Source organism: Chiloscyllium plagiosum, chromosome 18 (assembly GCF_004010195.1).
Source record: "Chiloscyllium plagiosum isolate BGI_BamShark_2017 chromosome 18, ASM401019v2, whole genome shotgun sequence".
Classification (NCBI taxonomy): Eukaryota; Metazoa; Chordata; class Chondrichthyes; order Orectolobiformes; family Hemiscylliidae; genus Chiloscyllium; species Chiloscyllium plagiosum.
The window spans coordinates 66,255,391-66,270,321 of record NC_057727.1 but is presented as its reverse complement, the minus strand read 5'-3'; the positions used below and the strand labels follow the sequence as shown (position 1 = coordinate 66,270,321).

At 45.3% G+C, this 14,931-nt stretch overlaps 1 protein-coding gene across 1 annotated transcript in view; it reads left to right on the top strand.

The window, feature by feature from the left end:
• LOC122559273 (SLIT-ROBO Rho GTPase-activating protein 3) overlaps positions 1 to 14,694 on the top strand; it is a 174,367-nt gene extending 159,673 nt beyond the window's left edge. Inside the window, exons 8-12 of the mRNA XM_043708654.1 lie at positions 1,847 to 1,948; positions 4,106 to 4,303; positions 5,871 to 5,955; positions 11,975 to 12,002; positions 14,571 to 14,694. Coding sequence (XP_043564589.1) covers positions 1,847 to 1,948; positions 4,106 to 4,303; positions 5,871 to 5,955; positions 11,975 to 12,002; positions 14,571 to 14,694 — 537 coding nt within the window. The remainder of the gene's footprint in view (positions 1 to 1,846; positions 1,949 to 4,105; positions 4,304 to 5,870; positions 5,956 to 11,974; positions 12,003 to 14,570) is intronic.
• The last annotated feature ends 237 nt before the right edge of the window (positions 14,695 to 14,931 follow it).

Here is a 14,931-nt window from a genome sequence, read left to right as displayed (position 1 = left end):
CTCTCTCCCCCCCGCGCGGGGTGTCTCACCCCAGCCCTGGGAATCTCCAGTCCAGTTCAGTCCTTTCCTTTCCTTTTGGCCTGAGGCAGTGTTACACCTGCTCTCCACACTGATGACTGAGTCAGCCCAGAACAATGATGGGACCTTCGATCACCTTGTCCAGATTATCCATTGCTTCATTTAGTCACTGAATCCTTTGACCTTCACTCTTTGATCCTGATATCTCCTCATGTGACCTGTTTATGCTCCTGCGAGCTATGTTTGGTGTTTGTCTGTGTTGAAGGCGCTATGTAAATGCAAATTTTTGCCCTTGGAGATGTAGTTTCCAATACAAATGCCCAAACTCTACCATTTTATCAGGTTCTGCCATTATAACATTGAGATCCACAGTCTGTAATTAGGAGCATAACAGATTGTTAAAATATTCTCAGCTGGAATAACTCTTGCATGATGAAAGCTGGCAGTGGGCACAGATGCTGATTGTGTTGTGTGTGCTGGCTGTGCTTTGATTGTTAACTTTAATCTTTATAGATGGATGGTCTCACACCTGTACAGAAACAATGCACTGTCTTGTCCCTTTATGTTTCCTGTGGAATGTCCTTAGCACTGTGCTACCTCTTTAGCTTCTTGTCAGAACGTTCTTGCTCTTAATCTGGACCCAGGGTTTAAAGAGGCAAAGACTTGCATTTCTATAGCAACTATCACAACCTGAGGATGTTCCAAAGCACACTTCAGCTGATTAATGACTTCTGAATGTGTAATCATTGTTGTAATGTACAATACCCTGCAGCCCATTTGTGTGGATGCAGGCTGCGACGGGGTGGAAGGGGATGGGGAGTTTGGGCCTGTCTGGAAGAGTGATGCAGAGGGAGAGAATCCCGTAGAGCAGAACTCGGGGAGCGTGTTAGTACAGGTTGGGGATGAGGGACATGAGAGTGAGTGCCTAAACTAGGAGTGGGGGTGAAGGAGGAGGGGTAAGAGATGCAAGAATGGGTAAGGAGGAGGGGGGAGTATGGATGTGTTGTAGGAGATGGGAGCCTGGACTGTGAGAATGGGGGAGGGAGAGATGGGTTCTGGACTGGGGGTGGAGGAGGGCGAGGGTTTAGACTGTGGTGGGTGTGTCCTGGCTAATGTCCCGTTGGTTTCTAATCGACTATGTTCAGAGATGGACCACCTCTGAAGCAGGTGGGACTCGTCCAGGGCCTCCTGGGAGGCAGGGACACTACCACAGTGCTACACAAGCCCCCTACAGCTGTTATCCACATCAGTTAAAGAACGTTGCATACTGCCTTTCACCTGTGAGGGCAGCACAATCGGACTTTGGTACTTCCTAGAATGCCTACAGTGTGGAAACCGGCCCTTCGGCCCAATAAGTCCACACCGACCCTCCAAAGAGTAACCCACCCAGACCCATTCCCCTACCCTATTATCCTATATTTACCCCTGAACAATGCATCTAACCTACACATCCCTGAACACTATGGGCAATTTAGCATGGCCAATTCACCTAAACTGCACATCTTTGGACTGTGGGAGGAAACAGGAGCACCCGGAGGAAACCCACACAGACACAGAGAGAATGTGCAAGCGCCACACAGACAGTCACCCAAGGCTAGAATCGAACCCAGGTCCCTGGTGCTGTGAGGCAGCAGTGCTAGCCACTGTGCCATCCCAAGCATCCTGGCAGTTTTTGAAAACAGATCTTTCCCAACAGTCTGCTTCTAGTATTCTGACTAAAAGATCCAGAAAATGTGCCAGCTGTGACGAATGGTGATGGACTGAGCTCTGGGCTGCTTGGGGAGAACCCCTATGCTAAACAGCTCTGTTTCTTGTCTTGCCCCTTCAGGTCTGTCAGGTGAGTGCACAGCAGCCAGTGCAAACGGAGCTTCTCATGAGGTACCACCAGCTGCAATCCCGCCTGGCCACCCTCAAGATCGAGAACGAAGAGGTAAACCACGATGCGCAGAGCTCATACAGTTGTTTTGGTCACTGGGGTGGTGGTGGTGATGGGGAGGAGGAGAGTGGAGCGGAGAGAATGTTGAGACGGACTCACAGATAGGGGGATTAGTTTGGCAGTGAACCGGGATGGTTGGCATTTTGAGGACGACACCTTGTTGGCCCTCATTGATAAACCGAGTGAGCGCTAGCATGAGTTAGGCCTCCGTGTGCAGCGCCCCCATCTGGCACTCTATAATTTGGGCTGGCTGCCCGAGGTGAATGGGAAGGCCACTGACAGCAGTCCACAAACTCACCAAAGGCTGGGGTGAGTACACGTGTCCCTCGTGGCTTCACGTGAAGTCAGAGGAATTTGTCTGTTTAAAAATAGTGTATCTTTTGGGTGCCATACTCTGGGAATCCCTTTTAAATTTAAGGTGCATGTCAAAACCAGTTCAGTCCAGTACATGGGGTCAGTAGTCAGTTAGATGCTTTTGGAAGTGTGAATTGTAGACCTTTGAATTTGATCCTTTTTTTGTTCTCTCCCCGACCACCCTGTAATTAAGAGCACCATGGGCTAGTTCCTTGCCCACCCATCTCCAATTCTTGTTGGGGAGGTTCAGGGTGAGGGAAATAATCTCTCACTTGGAAAACATCTGAATTGAGTAGTCCAAGAGACAAGAAAACCATCGCAGAGTTAAATGATTCTACAGCTGTCACAGAGGGAGTGGGGATTGGATCAGGTTCTGATTATCCTGATGCGGGTGGTGGCGGAATGTTTTCTCTCAGACTTATCCCACATTAACCGTCTCCCTCAGTCAGACTGGGTTAAAATGAATGGAGTGTGAACCTCCCGCCTCAGGTGACTAACTGTGTGGAGTTTGCACGTCCTTCCCATGTCTGCGTGGGTTTCCTCCGGGTGCTCTGGTTTCCTCCCACAGTCCAAAGATGTGCAGGTCAGGTGAATTGGCCATGCTAAATTTCCCGTAGTGTTAGGTAAGGTGTAAATGTAGGGGTTTGGGTGGGTGGCGCTTCGGCGGGTCGGTGTGGACTTGTTGGGCCGAAGGGCCTGTTTCCACACTAAGTAATCTAATCTAATCTAATCTAATCACTGGGAGGGAGTAACAATTGGGATTGGTTTTGCCGTTCGGAATTCTTCAGATCAAACCTGGAAGTGCCGCATTGCACGACATCTCAATAACTTGTGAAGAACGGGGTAAAGTGTGGGATTAAATCAACATTCCCTGTTGTTAATTTTTCAATGTGTTTCCCCTGCACATAAAAAAAAGTGTGCAGGCAATTCCTTTAAGCACGTGCCCCTTTAAATGTTTTTGGTTAGAGACAGAGTAATTTAAAGGGGATGACTTGTGTTGTGGTGACCTTTAGGTTGCCATGGCCACACAGCTCTCAGGTGGATTATTGGACCGAAGACACTTATTGACTGGGCTAGATACGTCAACTTCCCCTCTCTAAAGAGTGTTAGTGAACCAATGGGATTATTGCACAAAGGCCTGGGGTAAGCATGTCCTGGGAATTGCGTTGAGGCTCGGAGAGTTCATCAGCCAAGACAAAAATGACGAAGTCATAGAATCCCGACAGTGTGGAAGCAGGCCATTCTGCCTGTCGAGGCCATGCCAACCCTCTGAAGAGCATCTCATCCAGACACATCCACGTTATCCTATCTCTGTAACCCTGCATTTCCCATGGCCAATCCATATCTTTGGACCGTGGGAGGAAACCGGAGCGCCCAGAAGAATCCCACACAGACGGGGAGAATGTGCAAACGCCACCCAGACAGTCACCTGAGGCTAAAAACGAACTCGATTTCCTGGTACTTTGAGGCAGCAGTGTTCACAACCGAGCTTATGATGCCCACCCCCAACAAAAAGGCGGTGATTGGTTTTGTGGTGCAATGGGTAGGGGAAAGATACATTGTCTTTCAGTGAGCAGAGCAGTGGTGAATACTGGAGATAGAGTTGGGTGAGCCTTAGAGATTCTCCTTGATGAGCAGTGGCTAATCGAAGAGTTTTGATCATGAATGCCCCCCCTGAAGATACCGAGTACGTGGGTGTGGGGTCCGTAACAGTGTGAAGGAGAGGGCCTTGATGGACCTTTTCTGGATTCCCATTCTCTTATGTTGATGTGCTTGCCTCCCCTCTTGCCCCCTCAGGTCAGGAAGACATTGGATGCAACCATGCAAACCCTGCAGGACATGCTAACAGTCGAGGACTTTGACGTGTCTGATGCATTCCATCACAGCCGATCCACCGAGTCAGTCAAATCTGTCGCCTCCGAGACCTACATGAGCAAACTTAACATCGCCAAGAGGCGAGCCAACCAGCAGGAGACTGAGATATTCTACTTCACGGTAAGACCTCTTTGTGAGACAAAGGGAAAGATCAGTTCCACTGGGAGTTAAGGATGTATCATGGATAGCTGGTTGTGTTGCTGTGACCTATCAGGGGACAGCTCCTGTTGAGTGCTAGTACTCTTGCCTTTGTGTCAGAAGGTTGAGAGATTTTCTCATTCCAGAGACTCCATCACAAAACCTAGTAGTGAGGAAGTGCAGCCTTGTTGGAGGTTCTATCTTTTGGACGTCATCTGTCATTATCTGACCTACAGCGAGCTCCATTCATTTACTTGGTTTTGATGGTTGCTGATGTTACTACTGGACAAGTCTGCTCCAAGACTGAAATCTGGTTTGAGAGTGGAGTTTTTTTTTGGTTTTAATGAAGGGGACTTTCACTGAAACAGAAGCACACAATGATACAGATTTGGTTCTCACAATAAAACAGAAGTTTAACATGCAAAAGAGATGTAGGTAAAATAGAATCAGCCAAACTATTTACATATGACACCAGTTCCACGATTTCAAAAGACATGGGAAAATACAATCCGCTTAATCATAAAATGTCTCTTTTATGGTTCTTTCACCAGAGAGAATTCCCTTCTCCATCACACAGAAGGTTGGACTTAGCTGTGGTTTCAATTGCTTGTAGAATCTGACCATCTCTTCCTTAAGCCTTCATATAAATGAGTGTAGACTTTCTCAACTTCAAGTAACCCCTTCAGGGTTTTCACCAAGCGCTTCTGGTCTAGAACTTTAAACCTCAACTCTTTATGCTGAGGTAACTTATTTGTTTACAATTCTAAACTATTTTCCTTTTTCAGGAGCAACAGTCTTCAACATCAGCTAAGTCTTCAACAAACCAAAAGCAAAAGGATTTTCTTCAAACTGTAGATGGTTCCCTCAATCAAATGAGAATTTTCAAATTCTTTGCCTTGAAACTTAATGCACAACTGTTTACTTTGCTTGCTTGTAAAACATACCCAATGAAAAGAAAACCCACTACTCTTCAGGAAATCTCTCTCAAACTATTTTATTCTAAAGAATACTATGGCTACATTAAGTCTGTATTAATCATTAAACCTCTTTCAGAGACACGGGTCAAACGCACATGCCAGTAGTTCAAAATCCAAAAAAAATTAAAGTATAGACAAATCACAAAACTTATATTAGAACTATAATGTTGTTGTAGCTCTCTTTGTTACACTTGCTTTTCCATTCATGAACAACATTAAACAATGCAATATCTAATACCCTGTAATCTATTGACAGAATGTTGGTTGTGTTTAGAATGTGATCTCCCCTGTCAAACACTGGACTACCATAAAATGGACTAAGGAATGCAGCTCAGATTGGAGAAAAATGTGAAAAATCTGATAAAAATGCCGAGGGCTACGGGGAAAGAGTAAGGGAGGATGCGATGACTGGGATCTGGTATGGTCACAGCGGGCTGAATGATGTCCTGTGCTGAACTCAGGGGGCAGAATTGCTGAACTAAGCTGATCTTTGCCTTGCCCAGTGTCAGTTTGATGTGATGGAACCTTGTGGTGGACTGATACGTTATTAATGCACCTGGTTTGTCTTTCAGAAATTTAAGGAATACTTGAACGGAAGTAACCTGATCACAAAGCTGCAAGCCAAGCACGACCTATTAAAGCAAACACTGGGGGAAGGTGAGAGTCGCATTTGGAAATGTTGCATTGTCTGTGAGCACTGTTAGTGTTTAGGGTGGAGTCTTCAACTCTACTGTAATGGGAGACTTCATGTAGAAAATGGAGTGTCCTGCTCTGAGGAAAACAACGCAAGCCTAGCTAGTCTCTCTGCATAGTTGAATTCTCCGATCCCAGCAACATGCAGGTTCTCTATCCTTCCTATAATGTAGTGACCCAAACTGCACACAGTACTGCAGCTGTGACCTAACTGACTTTAGATACAGCCCCTTCATAACCTCCTCGCTCTTGTAGTTAATGCCTTGATTAATAAGGGCAAGCATCCCTTACATTCTTAACCACCTTAACTACCTGTCCTGCTGCCTTCAGGGATCAATGGGCAAGTGTACAAAGGTCCCTCTGATCCTGTCACTTGTTCTGCAGTCCCACCATTCATTGTGGACTTGCCTTGTTAATCCTCCCAAATTGCATCCCTTTTCAGGATTACATTTAATTTTCTGAGGACACTGTGCTCATAACATGGCTAAACAAGCTGATTATCAAACTGTAAGCTTGACCACACTTGGCTGGCTGGGAGTGCAGGAGAGACTCTGGCTCAGGCATGGTTGATGTGGATTGACATCCATCAAGCAACAGCCCCTGGCTTCAAGTGAACAATCTGTTACAGGAACAGCTGACCAGAGCATGCCTGTGTCTCCAGACACGGGAAGCCTCCTAAATCTATTGGTAATTCCTGCTTTTAAAAACTGGAAAAAGGTGACAATCATCAGCAGGTCAGGCAGCAATAATGGAGAGAAACAAAGTCAATGTTTCAGGTCATTTACCCTTCTTCAGAACTGAAAAGCATTAGAAATATATTGAGGTTGGAGCAAATGAACAAGTGAACAAATGAACCCCATCCATGGGACCCTAACATTTCCCTTGGCTAACCCACCAACCTGCACATTGCTGGACACTATAGGCAATTTAGCATAGTCAATCTACCTAATCTGGACATCTTTGGACCATGGGAGGAAACCAGAGCATCCAGAAAATCCCATGCTGGCACAGGGCGAATGTGCAAACTCTATACAGTCAACCAAAGGTACTATGGAACCTGGGTCCCTGGTGTTGTGTGGCAATGGTGCTTACCACTGAGCCACAAATTCGTCAGAAACTATTTCCCTTTCATAAAGCCATGAGGCTTTGCTTGATTAGATTATGATTTTCCAGATGTTCTGCTATTACTTACTAATTGTTTCCAACACTTTTCCAGTAATATGTATTCGGCTATTTGGCCAACAGTTACCTGCTTTTTGCCTCCCTCTCTTTTTGAATAGCGGTGTCACATTTATCAGGTTTAGAATCCAAGAGCTTTTGGAAAAATCCAACCAACACATCATCTATATCTGTAGCTATCTCTTTTAGGATTCTAGGTTGCATGCTATCAGGGCCGAAACACTTATCTATATTTAGCCCCGTTATTTTGTCCAGTACTAATTCTTTAGTGAAAGCAATAGTACTTCATCCCCTCCACATTCTTTAATATAAAACGAAAGTTTGATCTCTCTTCCACCATTAAGACTGTGCAAAATATCTGTTTAACTTCTCTGCCATTCCCTTGTTCCGAAAACCATCTCCCTAGATTCATTTTCTAAGGGACTCATGTCCACTTTGACCCCTCTCTTCCTTTTAAAGAAGCTCTTATTATCAGTTTTATATTCCTCGCTAGTTTGCCCTAGTGGTTTATCTTCTCTGTCTTATTTATCTTTTTAGTTCTTCTTTGTTGGATGCTGAATTTATCCCAATCTTAGGGGCTATCACTGACCTCCTTATGTACGTTTTATTTCAACTTTATACTCTCCTTGGTTGGCTGTGGTTGGTTTATCCCTCTCTTAGAATCTTTCCTCCTTACTGGGATGTATTTTTGCCTCAAGTATCTGCCATTGTTGGCTTACTATTGTTCCTGCTAATCTATCTACCCAATTCACTTTAGCAATCTCTAACCTCATTTCAATAAATTCCCTTTATTTAAGTTAAACACAGTTGTTTCTGATCCAATTTTCTCACTCTCGTCAACCACTCCTCATATGGCAAGCTCTTTGTCCTCAGAATCATTCTTGTAAACCTCCTGCGAACCCTCTCCAATGCCAGCACATCCTTCCTTACATACACGGCCCAAAATTGCTCACAACAATCTAAATGCGGTCTAACCAGAGCCTGATACAAACTCAGTAGTACATCTCTGCTGTTGTATTCTAGCCATCTTGAAATGAATGCCAACATTGCATTTGCCTTCCTAACTGCCAACTGAACGTGTATGTTAACCTTAAGAGAATAGAACATTGAACAGTACAGACCCTTCAGCCCTTGGTGTTGTGCTGGCACCTTTTATCCTAGTCTAAGATCAAGCTAACCTAAGTATCCTTCATTGTACTGTCTTCCATGTGCCTAACCAAGAGTTGCTTAAATGTCCCAAATGTACTCTACTACCACTGCTGGCATCTATCTCTGACATCTCCCCTAAACCTTCCTCCAAACACCATAAAATTATGTCCCCTCTTGATAGGGTAAAAGTCTCTGGCTATCCACTCTATCTATGCCTCTCAACATCTTGTACACCTCTATCAAGTCACCTCTCATCCTTCTTCCCTCCAATGAGAAAAGCCTCAATCTTTCTCCAGTCCAGGCAGCATGCTGGTAAATCTCCACTGCACCCTCTCTAAAGCTTCCACATCCTTCCTATAATGAGGCTACTAGAACGAAACACAATATTCCAAGTATGGTCTAACCAGGGCTTTATAGAGCTACAACATAACCTCACTGCTCTTAAACTCAATCCCCCTGCTAATGAAAACCAACGTGCCATACGTTGCCTTAACAACCCTATCAACTTAAGTGGCAGAATCCTGAACTAGGACTCCCATGTCACTTTGTGCTTCAGACTTCCAAAGCCTTTCCTCTTTTAGAAAAGAGAAATCTTCTGACCAAAATTCATAACCTCTCACTTTTCCACATTGTATTCCACCTGCCACTTCTTTGTCCACTCTCATAGCTTGTCCAAGTCCTTCTGCACCCTCCTCACTTTCTCGACACTACCTGTCCCTCCACCTATCTTTGTGTCATCTGCAAATTTAGCAACAATGCCCTGACTTCCTTTATCCAGATCGTTAATGTATAACATGAATTGTTTTGGTTCCTTCTCTGACCCTGCGGAACCCCAGTAGTTGCTAGCTGCCATCCTGACAAAGAATTGGCCATGCTAAATTGCCCGTAGTGTTAGGTAATGGGATAAATGTAGGGGAATGGGTCTGGGTGGGTTGCACTTCGGCGGGTCGGTGTGGACTTGTTGGGCCGAAGGGCTCATTTCCGCACTGTAAGTAATCTAATCTAATCTAACCGAATCTAACCCCTTTATCACCACTGCCTCTGCCTTTTGTCAGTCAGCCAATCTTGTTGACCCAGTACCAATTTGCTCATGGTTCAGGTAGTAATCCAGAGGTTATGACCTTTTTGGTTTTGCTTTGTAACTTTGCCTTTGGTGCTCATCTTCCTCAGCAGAACCTCTTTCCTCTTTCTACCTATATCATTAGGACCTACACGGATCACCTCAACAATTGGATTTTCCCTCCCCACTCCAAGTCCCTCTGCAGCCCAGATGAGAGATCCTGAATCTGGCCAATCCTTGGGACTCTCAATCCTGGCCACAGAATACAGTGTGACTACTGTCACTGATTACAACATTTCTCATCTCGCTCCCCTCTTGAATGGCTCTCTGTACCTTGTGCTCTGTTCAGTTTGCTCATCCTTCCCACAGCCCACACAGGGAAGCAAGCATCTCAAACCTGATGGAACAAGCACAATGGCTGAGGCTCCTTCAGCATTACCTCCTGGATCCCTCTTTTTGTCTTGCTCATAGCACTGATTACAACATTTCTCATCTCGCTCCCCTCTTGAATGGCTCTCTGTACCTTGTGCTCTGTTCAGTTTGCTCATCCTTCCCACAGCATTACCTCCTGGATCCCTCTTTTTGTCTTGCTCATAGTCACACTGTCCTGTCCCTGACCATTGACCGAATTCAAGGTCGTTAATCTAAGGGGTTTGCCTGCCTCCTGAAACAGAGTCCAGGTAACTCTCCCTCTCCTTGATATGTCACTGTGTTCAAAGCTCAGACTCCAGCTCATCAACTGTGACTCAGAATTCCTAAAGCAGCCAACACTTGTAGACACTTGTAGTTATGTTGTCACTATGTATCACCATGCTCCCATATTATGCAGTTACAGCACATCACCTGGCCTCGCATCTCTAGCTTATTTACTTAGTTGTTCATTTTTTTTAAAATTGCCTGCTAGTCATTTCGTTTATAACCTGTACATATTTCTCCTATTTAATTTCAATCTAAAGTTACCTAAAATATATAGTCAAATTAACAACTATCACCAACAATGAACTTGCAGTTTTCCAGTGATGTCAATCTTTTATGCTGTTAAAAATGATGTTGCAAATTATAAATCAAAAAAGCAAGTAGAATGCAGCTCATCCCCACTGCTCCAAATTCCCTGAACTATATACTCACTCACTCAGTGATCTCTCCTTATGGACCACATGAAGCTTATTGATGTAGAGGCAGCTTTAGTCTGTACATAACCCTGTGCAGTCCCTGAATTGAGAGTGTCTAGATCAAACACTGTCAAGAGAGCATTAGTTTCACTTTAAAAGAATACAGGGAGTTTTACTCTTCATCTAACCCTGTGCAGTACCTGTGCGTGGAATATTTGGTGAGGACAGTATAGTGGGAGCTTTACTTTGCATCTAATACCGTGCAGTACCTTCCCTAAGAGTGCTTCATGGGGACAGTACAGAGGAAGCTGTAACAGTCCTTGAAAGATTTGATGCAACAGTATAGAGGAAGCTTCTGTACCTGTCCTGGAAGTGTTTGATGGGCACAGTGTAGAGAGAGCTTTCAATTTACTATCAGTTTGAAAGCTTTACTCTGTATCTAGCCTCGATTTGTACCTGTCCTGAGAGAGTGTAATGGGGACAGTGTCATGGAAACATTACTTTCAGTTTAAAAGCATAGAGGGAGCTTTACTCTTCACCTAATGCCTTGCTATCCCAATCCTGGGAATGTTTGATAGGGACAGTATGGAGGACCTTTAATTTCACTACAAAAGTGTAGAGGCAGCTTTGTGTCTAAGCTGATCCTGTACCTTTCCTGCAAGTGTTTGATGGGATCAATGTAGTGGAGGCTTTGTTTTTAGTTTAAGTGTTGAGGAAGCTTCACTCTATCTAACCCTGTGCTGTCCCTGCCCTGGGGAGTACTTGATGGGGAACATTTACTCTGTATCTAACCCTGTGCTGCCCCTGCGCTGGGAGTATTTGATGGGGACAGTATAGAGGAATCTAACCCTGTGCTGTCCCTGCCCTGGGATTATTTAGTGGGGACAGTATAGAGGAAGCTTTACTCTGTATCTTCCTGAAGAAGGGCTCATGCCTGAAACGTCGATTCTCCTGCTCCTTGGATGCTGCCTGACCTGCTGCGCTTTTCCAGCAACACATTTTCAGCTCTGTATCTAACCCTGTGTTGCCCCTGCCCTGGGATTATTTGATGGGGATGATGTCAAAGTGAGTTTTACCTTCAGTTTAAAAGAGTAGAAGCAGCTTTTCTCCTGATCAGTCCCTGTGCAGTACCTTTGCTGGGAATTTACGGTGTAGCAGTGTATTTTGCTTCTTTCAGTTTAAAAGAGTAGAGGAAATGAACTGGGGTTTGTTTAGATTTCTTTAAACAAAGAACCAACACTGATATGGCTGCCTCAGTTGCCACCTCCTGTGTTTCTGTACTTCTGAACCAAGATCAGCAGAGATGTTAAGCAGGTGACAAAGCTGAATTTGTGCATTTCGCTCTGTTGCCCAGTCAACCTCACTGTTCCTTCAAACGGAATAGTTCATGACTTTATGTGGGTTAATTCTTGGAAGTGTTGAGAATGCAGACGTGGAATAATTTTTTTCATTGTTCACTAAACATCGGTCTTTTCCCTTCCAGGTGAGAAGGCTGAATGCGGGACTTCAAGGTAGGAGCCCAGTGTTCCCTATCTTAATCAGTTCAGTTCCAGGCAATATCTGACCAGAGATTCTCTCAGATTCTTGCAGTGAAAGCTCAATCAGTAGAGACACCCAAGTCAGGGGAACAGCAAACTGTTGCTACTGTGTTATTACCTGCAACCAATTTAACCCTTCCCTCCTTGGCCCAATATTCTAGCTGTGCCCCACTGCCATATTCCACAGTAACCCGCTAACTTGGTAAACCTCAGTCACCATCCATGCCTTCACATACCCTGGGGACAATTTTGAGGGCATTTACCTTCAGTGTAAAAGAGTAGAGGGAGCTTTATTCCTTACTTGCCTGTTTCCCACCATTTAATTTGATAAACACTCTGCATTTACCCGGAGCATATTTTACATGTGAAGGTTACATATTTATTTATATAACCTGGGATGGCAGTTCTCAAACCGTTTACTGTCTGTGTGCCATACAGCTGAGACTAGAGACCTGCCCCCTCCCCCCACCTTGGACCATCCCTAATGCTACCCCACTCGCTTCCATGTGATGTTACAGAGGGAGGATCAGACCTTAAAAGCATAGAGAGGGTCCTGGGAGTGTTTGACAGGGACAGTGTGGAGGAGCTTTAATTTCCGTGTAAATGTGTAGAGAGAGCTTTATTCTGTATCTAAGCTGATGATGTTTAGAGAGAGCTTTGCATTTAGTTTGAAGGTGTAGAGGAAGTTTTCAAGTGTCTGTTGTGATGGTGACAGGAATCCTCTTTCTGAAACTACATGGTTTTTGCTCCCACTTCTGCTGTCTATTAGTGTGTGTGTGTGTGTGTGTGTGGAAGCTGGGCAAATCATGTGACATGATGGTGAAGAGGGTTCCTGTCTTTGTCTTTTTAATGTCCTTGGCTGCGATACTGACCCATCAGCGGCTTACCCTTTTTGAATAAGCCTGCAGGACCCCCGCTTTGAGGACCAGTGAACGGAGGAGGTAGCAGGCCCTTCATGCCCTCCCTCCAAATGCTGTCTTGGTCCATTCACCTAAACCCTACAGGAGCCTCCTTTCTCCCTATCAAAAACTGCCCACTAACTCTCTGCATGGTAGTCATGATTTGGAGACGCCGGTGTTGGACTGGGCTATACAGAGTTAAAAATCACACGTCACCAGGTTATAGTCCAAAAGGTTTATTTGGAAGCACTAGCTTTCAGAGCACTGCACCTTCACAACCACCTGATGAAGGAGCAGCGCTCCGAAAGCTAGTGCTTCCAAATAAACCTTTTGGACTATAACCTGGTGCGGTGTGATTTTTAACTTTGTAACTCTGTGAACACAGCCTTACACTCTCATGTATCTCACAGAGCCACCAAACACAGACCCCCTCCCCCATCACTTCTCCCCAATACACTGGCGTTCCAACAGGGCTAGGCTAACTAATCAGTGAAATATCTCCAGGAGTGGACCTGGCTGATGGACTGTGCTGCAGACTGATAGGGAAGTAGAGGAGGAGTGTCTCTCAAGGCCTGTTCTTGTCCGGGTTGGCCAATGTTTCCCCACCTAAACCCAACAGAGAGCAGGCGTTTGAAAGCTTACCGAGTATGCATCAATGAGTCAGTCAAGGTTGAGATTTGTCACGCTGGGGAGCTGGTGTTGACATGCTCCAAAACTATTACCAGCTCTTCCAGGTGCTGAGCCTGCTGCTGTCGTTTGGTATACTCGGTCAGTGAGCGTTATAGCTGAGGGATATCTAAAGGCTGGCCGTGGTGAGAGCCGAATGGGATTCCAAAACACCACTGTCCCTACTTTTGCGACTCCTAGCACCATTTGAGAATCTTCCAACTTATGGAAGAGGGGGGTAGGGAGCTGGGCCTCACTGGTGCTGTCCGTAGCTCTGCGCTGCCCCGGACAAATCGTTCCCTACCCTGATCCTACTTTATTGCCACGAATTGTTCGGCAAATCTTGCCTGGTCGGGCTTGTGGATCCTGGCAGAATAATGCTGGAATTGACAGAGAAAGACACCACCTTGTGAGCAAGGATACCTGATGGCTCAACGGCCAAAAGCAGTCCATAAAACTACACATGACAAAGATCCTCACTTCGATGTCCCAGAGTACAGAGTCTGCTGATCTCATCCAAAGTGATGGCATGCTGCACCGAGCCCCACAATGTGGGTTATAGAGACAGAAATGGCAGTGAGACTCTCTGACCCCAGTTGGAGTGTGTTGTGGTGTTAAGGGAGGACAGGAGCTGACTTGGTGGAGATGCCCACAGGCATGGTCACTACTATCTCTCGCTGGCGACCCTATGGGTGAAATTCCAGAGACTGCCCAGTGCCTATGGGATGTAATGAAAAGCAGGAGAAGAAAGGAGGTAAGAGACAGAGAAAGCTTGTAGGCCTTCCAGTTATGACTGTGTTACATTATATACTTATAATGGGCACTGATCTCACTCTAAGTGCTAAGTAATGGGATGCAGTTGTAGCTGCTGTTGAACATTGTTTCTGTGCCTGGATGATTAACTCTTATTTCTGCGATCCAAGTTCTTCAAGTGTATTGTTTTCTCTGTGTGTTGATTTTGTTCCATTTCTCTCAGGCCCCCATCGCTTCCCCCTAAGCCACAGAAAATGAGGAAGCCTAGGCCTCGCTCACAGTATAATCATAAATTGTTTAATGGCGATATGGAGACATTCATACAGGTACTTGGTGGCAGGCACTGACAGACTGCAAACGCTGAATGGAATGGTGGCTTTCTGTGTCTTTCCAAACCCTTGCTAGTTCTCTCTCATCTGGGGCTGTGGTGCATCTCTTTTGCTCTTGTTGGGGGTCCGGGTTCTTCTCAAGACTTCCATCCAGGTAGCCTTTGGGGTATTTGTTACAGATCTTTATCCAGTAACCATACCTATGACCTTGTCAGGGCTGTCATAATGTTGGTCCCTGGCTACAAATTTCCCTGG